Consider the following 21,019-nt stretch of genomic DNA (forward strand, 5'->3'; position numbering starts at 1 on the left):
ACTTAAATGCAAGCATCTTATGGTAGATTATCTAAATCATTACCCTTGGTGGTAGGGGTTTGTTAATAACAAGCTTAAGAAGGGGTAAGAAACAGCATGATTAAAATAACTCAGGTGTGTCATATAAAACTTGTACCCTACCCTAAAAATGTCAGAAGCAGGGGTAGGGAACTTCGATGTCCCACAGGCCGATGTTTATTCATATACATGTAGAATTATATAGTAGGGCTACAAACTGGAGGGTCATATCTCGTAAACTAGAGATGGTACCATCACCATTTTTTCACAGTAGTGGTAACTGACCCCAAGTACCCTACCAACAAAATTTCAGACCCCGGGGTAGGGGACTTCGATGTCCCCGAGTCCGATGTTTATTCGTATAGTATTATAATATAGGGCTTAAAACTAGAAGACCATATCTCGGAAAATAGAGATAGTACCATCACCATTTTTTCACAGAAGTGGTATCTGACTCCTTGTACCCCACCCCCAAAATTACAGACCCCAGGGTAGTGGATTTTGATGTCCCTGAGCCCGATGTTTATTCTTATAGTATTATAATATAGGGCTTAAAACTAGAGGACCATATCTCGGTAACTAGAGATGGTACCATCACTTTTTTTTCACAGAAGTTGTATCTGGCCACTAGTACCCCACTCCCAAAATTTCGGACTCCAGGGTAGGGGACTTCGATGTCCCCGAGCCCGATGTTTATTCGTATAGTGTTATATACTAGGGCTAAAAACTAGAAGACCATATCTCGGAAACTACAATTGGTACCATCACCATTTTTTCATAGAAGTGGTATCTGGCACCTAGTACCCCACCCCCAAAATTTCAGACCCCAGGGTAGGGGACTTCGATGTCTCCAAGCCCGATGTTTATTCGTATAGTATTAAATAGTACGGCTAAAAACTAGAAGATCATATCTCGAAAAAAAGAAATGGTACCATCACTATTTTTTCATAGAAGTGGTATCTGACCCCTAGTACAGCACCCCCAAAATTTCAGACTCCAGGGTAAGGTACTTCGATGTCCCACAGGCCGATGTTTATTCGTATAGTATTATATAGTAGGGCTAAAAATTAGAGGACCATATCTCGGAAACTAGAGATGGTACCATCACCATATTTTCATAGAAGTGGTATGTGACCACTAGTACCCCACCCCCAAAATTTCAGACCCCAGGGTAGGAGACTTCGATGTCACCGAGTCCGATGTTTATTCGTATAGCATTATATAGTAGGGCTAAAAACTAGAAGACCATATCTCAAAAACTAGAGATGGTACCATCACCATTTTTTCATAGAATTGGAATCTGGCCCCTAATACCCTACCCCCAAAATTTCAGACCCCAGGGTAGGGTAATTCGATGTCCCCGAGCCCGATGTTTATTCGTATAATATTATAATATAGGGCTTAAAACTAGAGGACCACATCTCGGAAACTAGATATGGTACCATCACCATTTTTTCACAGAAGTGGTCTCTGGCCACTAGTACCCCACCCCCAAAATTTCAGACCACACAGCTTATCTTTAAATTTTGAATTGCGAACTGCGTTCTAGAACGCAATTCACTTTTGAATTGCGAATAGCGAACTGCGAACTGCGTTCTAAAATCTGAACGCCACATTCTTTCCTATATGTTACAAGAACTCATTAGAGGAAAATATAATGTTCAAATCAGATATTATGTGAATTGTAAACACAGTTATATATAATTATTATTATCTCAAGTCATAGTGCGAAGAAACACTTTATGAATTAATGCAACAATTCTTTTCTTTTATTTGAAAATATATTTTTAAAAATCATTGAAACTTATAATTTATATATTATTTTCCGTTTATTTGAAGACTACTTTCACTTTTGGCTGCAAACTATAAACACTTATTGCAATGATGGAATAACACAAAAGGATCCGAATCACACAACAGTAATCAAAGACTCCAGGGCGAATGTCAATTTTCAACCGGTAATTCTTGTTGCCACCCATAAAGACAAGCTGGTAAGAGCTGTTTACAATCAATTATCAACCTACATGTATATTTAATTTACATCTGCATAAAGTTATATTCTTTACATAGAAAAATGAAATAATCATAAAATTTTGTCATACCATATAACGTGTATTTTCTGTGATTTTCACAATTTTTGAGGAAATTTGGGGATGGGACATTTCCTCAAAATACAATCGTATAATATTTCAAATATGCCTTCAAGTATTTTTAACATGTATGATAAGTGGTGCCTATGTTTGACGAATTAATATTATTATTAGAGCATGGACCCATTCATATTTCTTGTAAGTGCAGAATTGTTAGTAGCACTTCTACAGTGTCCTCAAATAAAAAAAAACTGTATATTGATTGCGAACAAACAAGTGCGCTGTTTCCACAATTTATTTCTCCATGTTTTTTCAAGATTATCTAAATTATTACTAACCGTGTGATCAACATATTCTTGCACTCTTTCCAAAATAAAACTTTCATTATTATGATTATTGTTGTTAATCGCTCTTCTGCCCTGGAACATCGAAAAGTTCGCATATTGATACTGCTATTTTAATTTTCAAGATAATTCAATCCAAACCGCCTTGTACAGATGCAAACTACGACAGTAAGGGGAGTAAGGATTTTTTTTTTAAATCTAGATTTTTTGCAGTTGGGGTAACAATTTGGAAGAATTAATTCAGAACCTTGGGAACATTTTTGTACGCAACAAATTTACTATTTTAATGGGTGGCACTGTATTTCTCCGGTCTGTCAATATTTTTTTCTCGGAGAGTTAAAGTTCTGCAGCTGTAATACTTGGAATTCAATGTCCTTAAAAATGATGCGTCTACAAACTTATTGGTCTTAGATAGCAAGAAAATATGGATGACATCAAACCCCTACAACGTCATAATATACAACAGCAAAATATTGCAGGTTTTCTTTCTTTTCCTCCGTCTTTTGATTGATTGATTGATTGATTGTATACTGTTTAACGTCCCTCTCCAGAATATTTCACTGATATGGAGACGTCACCATTGCCGGTGAAGGGCTACAAATTTAGGCCTATGCTCGGCACTTACGGCCTTTGAGCAGGGAGGGATCTTTATCGTGCCACACCTGCTGTGACACGGGGCCTCGGTTTATACGGTCTCATCCGAAGGACCGCCCCATTTAGTCGCCTTTTACGACAAGCAAGGGGGTACTGAGGACCTATTCTAACCCGGATCCCCACGGGGCTTTTGAATATTTTGAATGTTTTATAATAAATACATGTATAACTGCTTGTTTTACACGATATAGCTTGAATTTCCCGTGAATGAAATATATGGAGATAACGAACAGTATTCAAGATTTAAAGTCCATAAAACATTACAAAAAACTCTAGCAGAGCAAAATCGGACCTTCTAAACATCAAAAGTGGGATCAGGTGCCATGGAAAAGTAAGCATACCCTGTCGACTGGTCACATTCGCCGTGTGCGTCTTGTCATGATCGGGAAATAACAGGAAAACACGTCGTCAATTAATGTACATGATAAATAAATGATTAACAATTAATATGAAAATATCATTCAAATCGGATTAGTTACGCGTTAATGCACATGTCATGCCGCATGTGATTTTATTCGATCAACTTGGAGTGGTTGATTATGCAACTGTTTGTTTAAGTTTTGAAAAATACCACGGGAATAATTTTCATTTTTGGTGAATAATTATGTTTATTTTATATTATGACTTGAATGTAATTATAATTACAATCTCTTTGTTAGATTTTCTTGATAAATAAAATCAAGAATAAAATAATGTACAATAAAATATTTTAGAACAAAAATTTTAATTGTTGTTTGAGTTTACTTGTACTGTTACTACAAGAATTTTTCAGGTCAACTAAGTAAACTTAGGTGATCTATTGCTGTTAGTTTTTTGTTCTTCGTCTTGTGTTGTGCAATAACATTGAAACATTTTTGTCCGTCTTCATTAATTGACATTTGAACATTTTCAGCTTATTCTCTGCAACCACTCATTGACTACCAATTGCAATCAAATTTGGCATAAAACATCTATGGTTGACGAAAAACTAAAAATTGTGAATTTCATGGTCCCTGACGCCCTGGGTCGCTGAGGGGTGGGGCCAAAGCTACTAAAATAATGCAACCTTTAAAAATCTTCTACTTTACTCCTGGACATCAAGAAGTCAAACTGTTTGCAAGACTGTAATCAGCTTATTAGCAGATTAGAGATTTCATGTAAAACCATGCTTAACTCGAGATTCTAGCAGCACTTTCCAGGTATTTTGGAAAACGAACTTTCCATCTCTACAAATCTTATGTTTTGAAATATCCCGGTTTATTGTTGTTCTATGGCATCATTTTTGTCACGAATGACCGAGGAAATGCCGACTGGGATGCGTACATGGCTGACAGAATATCATCGATGAAAATAAATTAGCATACCTGTTTAATTAATTGAACTCCATATGAATGTTACCGATATCTGCTTTTAAAATCCATGTTACGTATCTTTGTACATGCCGTCTTAGCCAAATTCTCTTTGCACGACATGATCAATTACTAAGTTACTTGATGTACACATATGACGTCATCAATGGTAGATTTTAATCAAAATGACAGATACAGCATACCAAAATGTAAACATTTTATTTTTGATAATGTTTACACGTTTCTATTTATTTCCAAGAGTTAAATTACATCTCTAATTACATGAATTAAGGAATGAGGCTTATTTCAACTTATATTATACGATATAGCATAACTTGCAATTGGGGCAGTTTACGTTTTACAAAGCGGTTTATGAAAAAGTGTAAACTGCCCAAAGTTTTGTTATATCGTATAATATAAGTTAAAATAAGCTTCATTCCTTATAATTTAATTCCAGTGCAGACAATGAGATAATTTTCTCCCCGGAATAAGGCTTCACAATGATTCAATTTTAAAAGTAACGTCAAGCGGAGTAATACGTTTTTTGACGTAAATCATTGTGACGTAGTCAAGTTATGTTATCCAAAATAGATAAAGTCTTTTATCCAATCAAATGGCGCGTTACAGGTCAAATTAAATTATATGCCAATATATTACGAAAACCCGTGTTCTAAAATTGACGTCATCTCGCTATCTACGACGTCAAAATATTTCACTCATTAAGTCAAGGTAGAATATTATGTATGCTTTTTTATCACCCTGCGAAGTTTTTATATGATATTCAGGTGACCTATGAGACAGGTGGGCCTCTTGTTTCAATTAGGACTCAACATTATGTTACAAAGAGGAACTATAAAAGTTAGAAGTTTGATTATGTTTAATAGCATAATACCAGTTCTCATGTAAATTTCATTGATACATATTCTGAATGAAAAAAGTAAACATAGCATTGTTCTAATAAATCGTAGAGTTTGATGATCCTACCCTGTATTATATATTTTTGTGGTATAGTGCAACCGCAGAATTGAAAACGCAAAAATTAATATGCTATTTTTAGGAGTTAAATCGAAAAAAGTTGAACCGCAGAAAAATACCCGTTTTACCTTATTTCATTTTTGTTCTGCAGGTAAAGATTCGCCCTCTTGAAAACTCATAATCGAACAAAATCTCATGTAATATTTATCTTTAACTTTGTATATATCACAACTCCAGAGGAACAACTGGGCTGCAATATACATTAAAGAAAGCTTATCTTAATACAATGTTTTCCCTGCATTGGCAAAAAGCTGGGTAAATTAAATCTTGTTTATTTGTCAGTCTGTCAGTCTATCAAATAAACTTTATCCTAGATTATATATTTTGGTCTTTAGGTCTGTAGATTCCTAAATTTACACGTACGCTTGGTATTAATTTTTTTTTTGCGAGATGCAATACGCGGCGAAATAAAATTACTCGCTTTTATTGCAATGGTGCTGAAATCCATTTAAAATCTTATGATCAGCCGTTCATTCGTGAATTATTATTCTCGCGATTTGTCGATGAAGGGCTCATTTGCAATAAAAAGTACTCACGAATAATAGGGAATCTACAGTATACTGTGACATCTACACACTGACCCTGACCTTGACTTTGACAATTGACCTACTTAACAAATATTTTAACATTGGCCGGAGAAAGATACAAAATACCACAAATTGCACCTTATTAACCCCCAAAAAAAGGAAAACAGGAGACCACAAATCTATGCATTTGCTCATTTGATAACACTTTTGATTAAGTCATAGCTTTTTGATTCATAGCTTAATTTTGTCTATAATGTAAGGTAATTAAAATATAAATTTAAAGACTGAAAATTGTAAATTAGAAGAACAACAGAACCAAAGTAAATTGGGAAAAGCATTGTGTTTAATGGGAAACAATACTAATAGTAGTTTGGAATCAGAAAGATAGTGGATTTTTTAGTTTTGTATACATCATTCAGTTGACCTTTCTTTTGATCTAAAAAAACACATCAGCGATTAAATGAAGGCTATAGATAAAAAGGATCTACAAACATTTTTACTAACTATTTCTATAATAACAGTATATTTATTGCCACCTCTCGTAAATGAGCAGCTTTATTCAATTTATTTTTTAAAACATTTTTTTACATTTAAATTTTAATTTGCAATACCATAATTAATTTTCTTCTAGTTGAACAGGGCACAATTTTGCACACATCGGATACATTTTACAGTCACCTAGAAGCGAGTTTATCTAACGAACAAGCGTTGAAAAGGATCCTATCGCCATTCCGATATTTTGAAGTAGAATGTCCACCAAAAGAATTGACTTGTAATCAGCAAAGCTCAATTAACTTTGTTAAGAAATGTATTGTGGAAACTGTACAACAGCTGCCACAGTGGGGAGAAAAGATCCCTTTAAAATGGTTTGAATTGGAGAGAATTCTTAATCAGAAGAAATCAAATGGACATAGAGTTTTAAAGAGGAATGAATTGAAAGAAACAGTAAAAACTTTTTCTATGGACGAAAATGACTTAAATGATGTTCTCCATTTTTTACACGAAATAGGAAAAATTATTTATATTTCTGTGGATAAGCTCAAGGAAACTATTATCATAGATGTTCAGTGGTTTGTCGATGCATTCAAGTATATCATAACTGACGAAAAGCATTTTGCTAGGATAGACAACAAGAACCAACTCGTCAATACCGGGAAAATTACTGGCCGGTACATTGAAGAGATATGGAAACGTACCGTAGACAATCATGTACATTGTTTTGATAAGAAAGTTACTATTAAAACCGATAAACATCATGATTCCTTATGGCAATCTTACTTAAATCATAAAGATGAAATTCTACAGTACATGGACAAACTTGGCCTGATGACAAGAATAGAAGGACATATAGGCACTGACGATGAGGAGGAGATGTATTACATTCCAAGCATGAACCGAACCGACCTTTCTGATGACAGTAAAGATGAAATCAAAGGACAACAAAAATCAGCTATGATGGTGTACTTTTTTAAGTCCTATCTGCCCCATTTTTTCTTTTTTCGATTGGTGGTAAGTTGTTTAAAGAAATGGAAAGTTTGCGATGAAAATTCTTTTTTTAAAAACGCTGCACTTTACAAGGCAGAAGAAGCTTGTCATTATTTTGCCATTGCCGTCAGCAAAACATCCATACAGTTACAAATTTTTACGCGTGATGAAACCGTAAAACTGGATGATAAATGTGTTAAGAAAATCAGACAAACCGTGGAAGATTTTATAAAGGAATTAACAGAAACATTTCACAAGGGAATTATTTATGATATTGGTTTTTCATGTAGCGATATAAAAATTACAGATGAAGATGAAGAATTCTTTTTGAAAGGGACAGACATTAAACGAGAAATTGAAAATTCGAATGAACTAACTTGTCCGAAACATTTTCGTGGTGATTACATACACAAAATCGATACATGTAAGATACGTATGTGTTTGTTGGAGAGAAAGTCCACTCTAATTTCAAGTGACAATTAGAAAGTTTTCTTCCGACCTGCAAAACCTTTATCGTTTTTTGAAAAAAAAAATTGTGCTTTTGTACATACATTTATTTAACAAGGGACAAAAAGGCAAAAAAGACATACAATTAAAACTTACTAACGTATATTCCTACAGTATATATCTTTTAATTTGAAAATGTTGTCTTTAACGTCCTATTTTATTATATTTTTTATATGTACGCAATAAGTATCATCACTTATTTAGAATATATAATAAATTAAGGGCATCCACTGAAAATTCACTTTTCTTTGAAAAAAAAAATCAAACAGAAGCTCTAAAAAAAGTTTACGACTGTGAACACATTAATTTTGATCACCATATACATGTTATACTGTAAAGCATTTTGAAGAAAAAAAATTGCCAAAGGTATCTCTAAATAATTTTATTGAAAAGTTTGTTTAGGGCAATTGTTTAATAGATACATTATATATTTTTCCATATCCTTATATGTCATTCACGTTGATTATATTAAATTTTTATTTTATTTTTCAAATCGATCAAGAAAGACGTGTTTTTGTAAAGGAATATATTGCTGTGTTGTGATTTTTACATAATTACTAAATTCAAACATTCTTTTCCTTTTGATTCATGATTTAAAATGTTATACAGCATGTACAGTGGGGAATCATAATATATTTATTATGAACAAAATGGCTTACCAATCCGGTAAAATTACAACTATCTCAGGATAATAAATAGAAAGTATAAATGAATCTTACTCACATTTTGTGGCATTCCCATTTGAACATGTATTTTTCTTGTTCATTCGTTGTAGAAGAGATCTGTAAAGGTTCATAAACTAGAGCCGAGCTCGTTGCAAAGCAACGAGTAGGTCTTCCGTTGGAGCTGTGGACAGGAAGTACCGACCTTGGGTCAAGGTCACTGCACTTTCTTATGTAAACAACCTTTTCTTCTTATCATGAGCCTCCAGTGAATCTTAATTACAAAGTTTTGCTTGAACATTTTTTCTCTCTCAGTGACCTTCATTTGCCAGAAAGACCTTTGATCAGGGTGACATGACACATCCTCCAATCATAAGTAATCTATGTTTCAAGTAAGAGCCTCCAATGATTTTCACTTACTAGTTCATAGCCTGGAAAAGAACAGATTTCGTCTGTCAGTGACCTTGATTTTAACAGAATAACCTTGGCTCGTTATCAAGACAAACCCTCAATCTGAAATAACTTTTAGAAATTCATAACTCTGACAGGTGTTTTACAACTTTTCTGTTATTGGCCCTGAATTTGTTAAAATGACCTTATTTTAAGTCATCTGAAAACCGGCGGACTATAGTCAATTTGTATCAAGTATGAACTTAAACAAATATAGTCAGATTGAAAAAATACTATTTTCTGAGTCAAAATCGTAAAAAAAAACTTTTTATCACAAGCAATCTCTGTATCAAGCTTGATTACATCTAAATGAATGCAACAAAACATTAATTCTTTCTCCAGTGATCTCGAATTCCCCGTAATATTGCCTTGAATAAATACAATGACACATTCTAGGATCATTTGAAATCTTTGTATCGAGTACAAGCTTATAGTTTCTTTATGTTATAGCCTGGCCTTCTGGGAAAAACTTTCAGGGACAGACAGACATATGGACAGTTAAACAGACCGTTTCATACCCGTCCCATCCACACTACCCCCCAAAATACACAATCACTTTGCAAGGGAAAACTGTAGTCATGATTTGAAAAAAAGTAATTTTTTTTATATCAGGAAGCTTTCATAAATATGGTTTCTCATACTTGCCCTGAAGTTCGTAAGAATAATATTTCAAAACGACCCATTCTTTTTTTTAACTGACCGTTTTCTTCATTGTTTTCATTTTATATCCCCCAAGGTTGCCCGCATAGCGCAGTGATTAGAGAGACTGCTCTATAGTCGCGAGGTAAGGATCAGCTCCTTACGTCGTGGTTTCGAATCCCACTGTGGGACATGGGAACCTGTTCTTCCGATGAGACCGTATAAAACAAGGTCCTGTGTCGCTTAAGGTGCTGGCACTAAAAAGATCCCTCCCTGCTCAAAGGCCCTAAGTGCCGATCATAAGACAATTAATGTTTAACTATGGTGCCGGTTATGATTTTAACAGTTTAAAATAGGAAATAAAAGTGTGCAATTACATGATAAACTTCTGATATTCAGTACATGTAGCTGCAGATTGTTATATAAGTTCTTAAATTTTCGATTCCGTACATATGATGCGGGTTTATTACTACTTACATGTTCATTGTATAACCTGCTACTGATATTTTTAAAATCAATTAAAAGGTAAGCACACTTTACTAATAATTTACAGGTTTTGAATAAATTATTTCACAATTTCACAAATTAAATTCATAGCTTTAAAATCTTGCATCATTGTGCAAGCACAGAAATCACTTATGAAGTTTACAGGTGCGGAGATACTAATCGATGTTTAGTCCATTTCATTGAGCATAATTCTAATTAGATCCTTATGATTCGGAAGATTTTCTTTAAAAGTTTAAAACTGAAATAGCCAATAAAATAAAATGTGTTTGGGAAAATTTGTGTTGAAAACATATTAATTGTGTGTTAAAAGCACAAATTAAGCTTGTGCATTTAAATCAATATTGGTTGAAGTTAAGTAACCGCAGATCGTCAGTCCTTACGCTATGAATCGTCAAAATGAAAAGTAAAATTACACATTGAACTAACGAACTATAAAAATTGGAAGATTGATTAATGTACATATAAAATAAATACCCCAGCGTTTTGTTCTAAAGTCTAACCTAAGATATTTTAAAATATTCTTGAAAGATTTGATTTACTTACAGAAAATAATGTTTTCCGTAAGTTTGTGAAATTAGATTTAACATTCGACCACGCTGTGCAAATAAATGTCAACAAGCGATGGAAGGAATGATTGGTGGCGTAATTGTAAACACACACAAAGCCTAGATAGCTGTTTTAGATAAACATGTATCGCAATCAAATTTAAAACAAAGATAAGCCAACATATTACATGTAATCTCAAATATCCGACAATAAAAATTTTCCATTAATTGTAAAATAGTTTTAATACACCAATTATTTTGTCTATGACTACGGGGTCAATGGTTCGCCGCGGTGTGTCGCTCTAGATTTTCTTGGAACACGTGTAATCGTAAGATTACGCAATGGTACACACGCTAAAAATCTGGGTTCCAGGTGAATGTGAGAATCGCGCGGTAAATAATTTTTGTATTATTGGACTCTTTGAAAGTTCTTTTTATGAGATCCGGGCGTGTATGGTTTTCGTTCATATTGTTTGTGTTCATATTTTAACGAAAAAAAGATACCCGTGCTTTTTTCTAAAACTCTTTCTCTTGGAAAGATCTTGATTAATAAAAGGAAAATGATGCTATTGAATACTCTGAACGGGAACCAAAGAACACGTTTAGAACCTAATTAAATAAAAGAGATATGATACAGCATTGTAAAATATTTATTACTTACGGCAAGTTTACTTCAATTCTGCGCATAAAGACTACAGAGTTTTCCTTCAATAGCAAGATGAGAACTGTCTAGCTTTCTTTCCTATAATACGTTAGACTCAAACAAAATAATATTTTCATAGGACAGAGATAGTATTAAGATACAATTTTATATATTAAAGAATGAATTTAACCATTCTGTGTTTTTATTTGTGTATAACTGTGGGTCGCTGGATTACCCGCAGATTGATTCCCGGTGACCGACTTTGCCCCGCGATATCGAGGGAGGCGTGTTATATAATTGTAAACAAACAAGGAGAATGTAATCGGAAAAACACTACCTGTTTACCTTGCCTCCTTACGCAATATTCCCGGCATAATCGAACAAAACAGCATTTTCATCAGCTCAAAAAGGTGTAAAAGAACAATTTTGTTCGTAAGATCTAGATCGAAATATTTACCGTTTTTGAGTTATAAATCAAAATCTTTCAAGTTCCATAGAGCCCTAATTATAGGGGCCAGCCCCTTTTGAATATCATTATATGAAAGCCCTTGCAATTGAGCACATTTTTTGTTCATTATGTCTTAACAAAATATTTTTAGTTTTCAAGATAAAAAGGGAAATATGTGTAAATTTTCGTTCTTTTAGGCGTTCTAATTTTTGACCCCTATATAGCGCCATTTTTAATACAGAAATCGAAAAACAAAACCCGATGTGCACAACTTCAATCCTTCTGTTACATAAAATCAGTAAAAATTCTGCTTCAGCTTTTGTGGTCTCTGAGCCTTTATCCGGAAACAAAAGCCTATAAATTTTCGTTTAAAGGGAAATAACTCAAAACCGGAAGTGACTTTTTGAAATTTTAGTCAGCATTCTGCTAGAGTTCATAAACGTCTATAACCTCTGAAAATTTGAGCGAAATCCGTTGAGAAATGAGTGAGATATGAGGCCTCAAAGTTGCGGTCTAGGAAGCAGAAGAAAAAAAAGAATAAGAATCTTGACCAACAGAATCAGTAGAAGGTCTTCCGTTGGAAACGGAAGACCTTAATAATGAATGCTTGGGGATGGTGGTCCAATGTCTTTGAATTTTTAGTTCGAGGTCTTTTGCGTTGTTATTTTTGCTCGCACATTTCCTCAGCTATTTTTTCGACAAAAACAATTCTTTACACATGTAATGATAGCACTTGGAGATTAGGAATGCAACAACATTAATTGTTTGAAAATGATTTTCATAATTGTGATTTAGAACAATCCTTGCACGATGGACTGTCCCAATGTGCTTTTAAAAAAGTCATTCTGTGGGAAAATATTGCAACAGTTGACTACAGTTCATTATCAATGATTTCTTAGTACTTTTAAGGGGAAGAAGGACCTTTAGCTGAAAAAATACCTGTCATTTAATTTTTTTCATATTTTGTATATATCTTATTAAGTATGCCCTACATACTATAAAGCAGACATATCAATAGGTTTCTAGACTTATTTCTGAGATATTGAGTGACAAATACCATACCCCACAGTGTCTGAGCGGAGTTTTTATTCTCCGTGTTTCTGGGTCCATTACTCGGTCGATAATTGAAATTTTTCACCATAGATAAAAAATATACCAGCGGATATGTGTCTTTTAAAATATCTTATAGTATGAATAGGGTTAAAAATTCGAAAAAGCAAGATTCTTTTGTAACACCACATCTGGAGACGGAAATTTACGACTTTTTTAGGACAACTTAAACCATAAAAAACAAGATGTGTTTGTAAAACACTGATGCCCCCGTTTGGCAACATAGCAAAGATTAAGCTTTTCTTAAGTGCAAATTTAATAAATTGGTACCAGAAGTAGGGTATTCTCACTGGAAAACAATTGTCAAATTTAAAAGTAAGCTAATGTTAAAGTTTTTTTAATAATTACAAAAATCTCCAAGGTAAAGGTCAAAAGGTCAATGTAATAAGTATCAAATGAAAGGTCTTGCCACATAAAATACTTTTATAGAGCATGAAAGCCCTAGCCCTAACCGTTCAGAAGGTATGGTCAATGTTCAATTTCTTAAAAAGTGGGTCAAACTCCAAGGTCAAGGTCAAAGGGTCAAAGTTATTGTTATCAAATGAAAGGTTTAATGATCAAATATGTAAAGTATGAAAGCATTAGCCTTAACTCTTTAAAAGTTATGGTCAAGGTTATGCTTTTTTAAAGTAGGTCAATCTCAAAAGTCAAGGTCAAAGGGTCAAAGTTCTTGGTATCCAATGAAGGGTCTTCTCACAAGGATTAAAAGTGTGAAGTATGAAAACCCTATCCCTTACCGTTCAAAAGTTATGGCCAAGGTTAAAGTTTTTTCACAAGTAAGGAAATCTACAAGGTCAAGGTCAAAGGGTCAAAGTTATTGTCATCCTGTGAAAGGTCTTTTAACATACATTATATATGTGAAGTATAAATATCTTGGTTTCTACTGTTCAAAAGATATGGCCAAAGTAAAATTTTAAAATTTTCATGTAAAAGTAGGTCAAACTCCAAGGTCAAGGTCAAAAGGTCAAACTTGGTGGTACCCAAAGAAAGGTTTTCTCATAATGATCAAATGTGTAAAGTATGAAAGCACTGACCCTATTCTTTAAAAGTAATGGTCAAAATTTGCTTTTTAAAAGTAGGTCAATCTCAAAGGTCAAGGTCAAAGGGTCAAAGTTCTTGGTATCTAATGAATGGTCTTTTTCAAAGAATTACATGTATGAAGTATGAAAGCCCCATCCTTTACCGTACAAAAGTTATGGCCAAGGTTGAAGTTTTTTCACAAGGAAGGAAATCTACAAGGTCAAGGTCTAAGGGTCAAAGTTGTTGTTATCCAATGAAAGGTCTTTTAACAAACATTACATATGTGAAGTATAAATGTCCTGGTGTTTACTGTTCAAAAGATATGGCCAAAGTAGAAGTTTAAAATTTTCATGTAAAAGTGGGTCAAACTCCAAGGTCAAGGTCAAAAGGTCAAATTTGGTGGTACCCAAAGAAAGGTCTTGTCACAAAGAATACACATTTAAAATATGAAAGTCATAGCTCCACTAAATCAAAAGTTATGGGCAAGGTTAAAGTTTTTGCGGACAAACAGACAAACAGACAGAGAGACAGACAGACAGACAGACAGACAGACGGACACGACAAAAACTATATGCCCCCGAAACTTCGTTTACGGGGGCATAAAAATTAATTTGCAAAGGTCAAGGTCAAAGGGTCAAAGTTATTGTTATCAAATGAAAGGTTTAATGATCAAATATGTAAAGTATGAAAGCATTAGCCTTAACTCTTTAAAAGTTATGGTCAAGGTTATGCTTTTTTAAAGTAGGTCAATCTCAAAAGTCAAGGTCAAAGGGTCAAAGTTCTTGGTATCCAATGAAGGGTCTTCTCACAAGGATTAAAAGTGTGAAGTATGAAAACCCTATCCCTTACCGTTCAAAAGTTATGGCCAAGGTTAAAGTTTTTTCACAAGTAAGGAAATCTACAAGGTCAAGGTCAAAGGGTCAAAGTTATTGTCATCCTGTGAAAGGTCTTTTAACATACATTATATATGTGAAGTATAAATATCTTGGTTTCTACTGTTCAAAAGATATGGCCAAAGTAAAATTTTAAAATTTTCATGTAAAAGTAGATCAAACTCCAAGGTCAAGGTCAAAAGGTCAAACTTGGTGGTACCCAAAGAAAGGTTTTCTCATAATGATCAAATGTGTAAAGTATGAAAGCACTGACCCTATTCTTTAAAAGTAATGGTCAAAGTTTGCTTTTTAAAAGTAGGTCAATCTCAAAGGTCAAGGTCAAAGGGTCAAAGTTCTTGGTATCTAATGAATGGTCTTTTTCAAAGAATTACATGTATGAAGTATGAAAGCCCCATCCTTTACCGTACAAAAGTTATGGCCAAGGTTAAAGTTTTTTCACAAGGAAGGAAATCTACAAGGTCAAGGTCTAAGGGTCAAAGTTGTTGTTATCCAATGAAAGGTCTTTTAACAAACATTACATATGTGAAGTATAAATGTCCTGGTGTTTACTGTTCAAAAGATATGGCCAAAGTAAAAGTTTAAAATTTTCATGTAAAAGTGGGTCAAACTCCAAGGTCAAGGTCAAAAGGTCAAATTTGGTGGTACCCAAAGAAAGGTCTTGTCACAAAGAATACACATTTAAAATATGAAAGTCATAGCTCCACTAAATCAAAAGTTATGGGCAAGGTTAAAGTTTTTGCGGACAAACAGACAAACAGACAGAGAGACAGACAGACAGACAGACGGACACGACAAAAACTATATGCCCCCGAAACTTCGTTTACGGGGGCATAAAAATTAATTTGCAAAAAATCCTATCATTTAATATTTGAAAATTTACGTCGAAGTTCAAGGTCGTAATTGTATTGATTAACTGTCAAAATATCGATTGCTGAAGCTGAGCTCAATATTGCACGGGGCAAAGTTAAACGAGTCATGATCATGAGAAAAACGTGTCATGTTTACATATCTCGAGTACGGGAAAACCCAACTATGACGTCACACATTCCTGAAATAAGCGAAATAAGACAAACCCACAGAACTTTTCCGCCAACAACCATGTAAAAATATATTTTGCGTTCTGAAATTTACAAAATACCCTACCATGTACATATTATGGCCCGTTTTTATGATTTTATACTACCCGCTTTTACCGTGTATGATCTTACTGAACTAAGAGATCCATTATGACGTCAAAGACGCACTGGACGCGCAGAGTAGGGAAACGTTAGAGTGGATTAATCTTTTCTGTAATTTGATAGTATTTGCAAGAAATTTTGAATGTTTTCAGATATTTTATACTAGATGTTGAACGCAAACAAACAGTCAAAAAAAATAATACAAGTACAGTGGTTTCAATCTCGTTTTATACATATTTTATCAGAGATTAGGACGTAAAACAACTGAGTCACGTGACCATACATCCTTCATCCCCTTAAGCATTAATATTATCATCGACACTCCAGCAGATACATCTTGAATTAATTAGAATTGCCCGTTGGCCACGACCGGGACTATTGCGAGATACCCTCGTCTCCGTGTCTCCACAACACACACACACACCCTCACACACACTCTTACACACCCTCACACACACAAGTATACATTATTTTCTCCAATTATCACTTCTCCAATTATGAACCCTATCAAAAACACGATTCCACTCACCATCAACTTTACAATGTCCTTTCCTCTTGGCCAATGCTTATATTTTTTTTCAAGTTTAAACCTCCTCTGATTCGTATGTGTTTTTTTTTCTTAAAACACATAAGATAATTTGGTGTAATACAACGCAAAATTTTAAAAACCGGTATTACATGTATTACATTTTTGTTATTACATTGGCGTTGAGATCAACACAGAAGGTAATAACGTAAAATGTATTTAGAAAATAGAAGATTTTAGGAATATTACAATTTGCATGATAACATAAACGTTCTGCAATGATTTATTATAATAAATGTGAAATCTATTAACTCAAGACGGGATAGGATTTTGGATTATTTTATGTTTTGATATTGTTTTCTGCGTCGAAATTAAGCAAAGTGCAAAGATGCAAAATACAAAAACAGATCTATATCATTTGCCGATTACTTAAGTGCAAAGAAATACAAGTTCCATTTCTAAAAATCAAAGAATTTGCCGTCAAATAAGAAGATATGACACAAATCCACGAACAGCCTTCATGTGTGGGTTACTAAAAAATTAGAAAAAAAGTGCAAAGAAATGCAACTTGCATTTCTAAGAATCAAAGAATTTGCCGTCGAATAAAAAGATATGAAGGAAATCCGCGAACAGCCTTCATGTGTAGGTTAATAAAAAATTAGAAAAAAAAAAAAAGAATCTCGATTTATTTATTTTTTTAAATAAATTGAAAAATTAGTGAATAAATATCCCTTTCATTACACGTAATGTTTGATATTTTATGTACATTGTCAGATTTGAAATGTTTTGATATTGAATTTGAGAAACTTGACAAAGCATTGTTACAACGCGAAATGTAATAAGAACGCGAAATGTAATAAACCTGGATTAATTACATTTTGCGTTATTACAATTTGCGTTGATCTCGACGCAAAATGTAATAACGCAAAATGTAACGACACATTTTGGAGAATTATTACATTTCGCGTTATTACATTTTGCGTCGAGATCAACGCAAAATGTAATAACGCAAAATGTAATAACACGATTTTTGGATTATAACATTTTGCGTTGTTACATTTTGCGTCGAGGTTAAGCAAAAGGCAGAAACGCAAAATGTAAGAACACATTTTTTCGTCTGCAAGATTGAGTACAATTTTCAGTAGTGTAATGGCCCATTAAAAGAAAATAAAACAAAAGAAAAAAAGAAAACAGAAAAAATAGTTCAATTTTTTACAATTAATATCTTTTTAATGTATTGATTTAATTAGTAACACGGCGGTTGTGACCGTTCGGCAGGGGATGCTCACTCCTCCATGGCACCTGATCCCACCTCTGATGATTCGGAGGTCCGAGTTTGCTCTGCTCTAATTTTGTATATTGTTTAATGGACGTTGAGATTGAATACTGTTCGTTATTTCCATATCCTTCATGTATTCTAAATCAGTTTAATAAATGCATTATAATAAAATCTGTTTAAAATTAGAAACGTGCATCTGTGGGCAAGGTTGTTTGGGGTATTGACCTGTGCGCTTTTGCTTTTTTATAGACAATTGCAATGAATTTAAAAAAAAAAATATTCATTTCTACTAGCAGGACCTGGTGTAAATGTATAGCGAGAAGGGGTTTATTGACAATAATGATACCATACTGTTCCATGCAAATCTCCAGCATTGCAGACAAGCAAAATCAAAACTCTCTCTCTCTCTCTCTCTCTCTCTCTCTCTTTTCATCCTATATTAAAAAGGATTGCTTCTGCATGTTCACAGTAATAAAATTATAAACATACGAAGTAAACATCCCAGACTTATCCCTGCCCCTCCGATCCTCGCTTGACACACACACATACACTTCTTTTCATTTGTTAGGTATACGTGCCGAATATGCATATCAAGAGCTTTTAATGAACCTATGGTCAATCTTTGTTAATCAAATATGTTTTAGTGGTTAGAAATTTAATAAGACTATTAAAAATATGCCAAGCAAAGTTAAATTAATTCCTTTATTATTAAGTACAATGTATTCAATAAATATAACTAAAATCAGAGTCAGAAAAACGATACATTTTGATGTAGTTATGTCCAGAAAAAGCCTTAACTTGGATCTCATTGTTTTAGTTCAAACTATTTTTACAGCGCATTTCCCATGTTGGTAACATGTATATATTTAAATCAATTTCATAATCTTTTTTTCTTCAACGCAATCAAAAAATATAAATTATATTTTGTTTTATTACATATTGCTTTAATACATTTTGCGTTGTCTTCAGTGCAAAAATATAATAACGCAAAATGTAACAACGAAAAGGCACGTTATTACATTTTGCGTTGATCTCGACGCAAAATGTAATAACGCAAAATGTAATAATCTAAAAGTTGCGTTATTACATTTTGCGTTGATCTCGACGCAAAATGTAATAACGCAAAATGTAATAATCCAGGTTTATTACATTTCGCGTCGTTATTACATTCCGCGTTGTAACAAAGCATATCTAAATGATTTATGAATATAAAGAGTGAATAAAACTGAGATTTTTTTTAGTTTTTGAATAATTCGAGTTAGTACATTCATGTAAATTTTGATCACTCCCATCATTTTCATGAAGCAGCATATGTACTTTTGTTGTAAAAATGTATGTATCTAGGTCAGCAAGTTAACGATTAATGCACAATATATTTTCAGGGACAACAATCTTAATATAATAACAAATATTCCAGCAGTGTATAGTGTTTGGAGTTACAGACACGTTGATTAACTAAAGATGTTTTAATAGGGTGAACATATACCCGGTACAACATGGCATTTAATTAATAGCAAACTGTTCTTGGATTGTTAAATTACGTAGAAAATAAATATATTAAGATAAGCTTAAAAATAAGTTTTGTTTAAAGGGGCAGACTGGGGTTTTATTGTGTGAAATCTACAATGGCGAAACTCTTCATTTTTATACCATATATGACTTACTTTAACTTTAGTGCACATGCAAAGTTTGAGGGAAATCTACCGTCCAGGTATTTTTGAGATACCGTCACAAAATACAGGTACATTTACCATAGGATTATATAGGGAAATACCAATTCATAGTACTTTAAAGCAAATTATACAAATACTACAATATACTTTTTGTTAAAACTATGATATTTGATAATACTATATTATACAATATATGAAAGAAACAAAAAATTCTATATATCGTCTTGTTATTAGAGGGGTCGTCTCAAAATGCCAAAAATCAACAAATTTTCCCGATTTATAGAGTACTACAAAATATGAGGGCCACAAGGAATGTCTTCGGATTTAATATCATATAGCATGAAAGTAAACATCATCACAACTACATTAGTATTATAGTTTAGGTAGCACCAATTCGTGATTAATGAATGATTCCAATGTGAATGTCATACTGATAATTTTTGTATGGTTGCTTTTTAACTTTGAAATTAAGCAACTTACATTTCTTTGACATTTTATGATTCATATTATTAAATGTTGCGGTAATACAATTATCGGGTATGTGTTACATTCATCAGAACCCAAAAGAAGTCCACATTAAAATATGTTAACCGGGGGTATGTAACTCTTCAAAATACAAATCCTAGAGGGGGGCTTAGATTTCAAAAATGTGATTTTCACTACTGTTTAATATGCTTTAGTATTGAATTTTAATAGTCTTCAAAAAGTGGTAAAACTATACCTTATAGAGGTCAGACAAACAAATAGAAAAAGGTTTCGTTATATCTCTTATAAGATTCTATAAGTAAATGAAACCAGTATAGGAGTTGAAATAAAAATTATAGAAAAAATCTGTTGTACCTACTTTTAGGTTACAGTAAAACTTAATTAGAAATTACATGTAAATATATATATCAATATTAACATTCTTTGAATGAGTATGAAAAGGATGCATGTTATATCAATTGTTCAGTTTGAATAAACAAATAGATTAAATCAAAGTTCTAAAGTTTTGAACCTTTGGTACCTTCCTTGAAATAAAAATTAAAATAAGAAAACATATAAAGAGGATTTTGAAAATAAAGGACCTTACCAGTACGCTATATATATACACTACCATTAAGTACAAATGTAGGAAAGGTTCTTTATTTTAATGAGGAGGGACTGAAGCACCATATCATTATTGGCGTTCAATGGTTTATTGACGCTTTTAAACACATTTTCATGGACAAACTTCATCATAAAGGTATTTCTGTGGCCCCCGAGGATTGGGCAAGTTCTACAGGACAGGAAATTTGAAGGACCAAAGTAGTATAAGCAGCCTGGATGGGTGGGTCAACTGGGTGCACTTTTGGGGGTGTGGGGGATAGGTGGGTCAACTGAGTGCAGCCCCTGGGGGGGGGATAGGTGGGTCAAGGGAGTGCAGCCCCTGTGGGGGATAGGTGGGTCAAGGGAGTGCAGCCCCTGTGGAGGATAGCC

At 33.4% G+C, this 21,019-nt stretch overlaps 1 protein-coding gene across 1 annotated transcript; it reads left to right on the plus strand.

Moving 5' to 3' along the window:
• The first annotated feature begins 1,869 nt into the window (after window positions 1-1,869).
• LOC134281617 (uncharacterized) lies at window positions 1,870-8,023 on the plus strand. Its single transcript, XM_062764051.1, has 2 exons — window positions 1,870-2,009; window positions 6,636-8,023. Exon 2 carries the CDS (start codon window positions 6,957-6,959, stop codon window positions 7,962-7,964), a length of 1,008 nt encoding a protein of 335 aa, XP_062620035.1. The 5' UTR covers window positions 1,870-2,009; window positions 6,636-6,956; the 3' UTR covers window positions 7,965-8,023.
• Window positions 8,024-21,019: the final 12,996 nt, after the last annotated feature.

The sequence above is a fragment of the Saccostrea cucullata genome, unplaced genomic scaffold, assembly GCF_032062105.1.
Source record: "Saccostrea cucullata isolate Sc308-1 unplaced genomic scaffold, CSIRO_AGI_Scuc_v1 ctg5648, whole genome shotgun sequence".
NCBI classification, from domain to species: domain Eukaryota; kingdom Metazoa; phylum Mollusca; class Bivalvia; order Ostreida; family Ostreidae; genus Saccostrea; species Saccostrea cuccullata.

What these genes read in the sequence shown, in the direction of transcription:
- LOC134281617 (XM_062764051.1), top strand. Translation starts at nt 6,957, where the DNA reads ATGGACGAAAATGACTTAAATGATGTTCTCCATTTTTTACACGAAATA.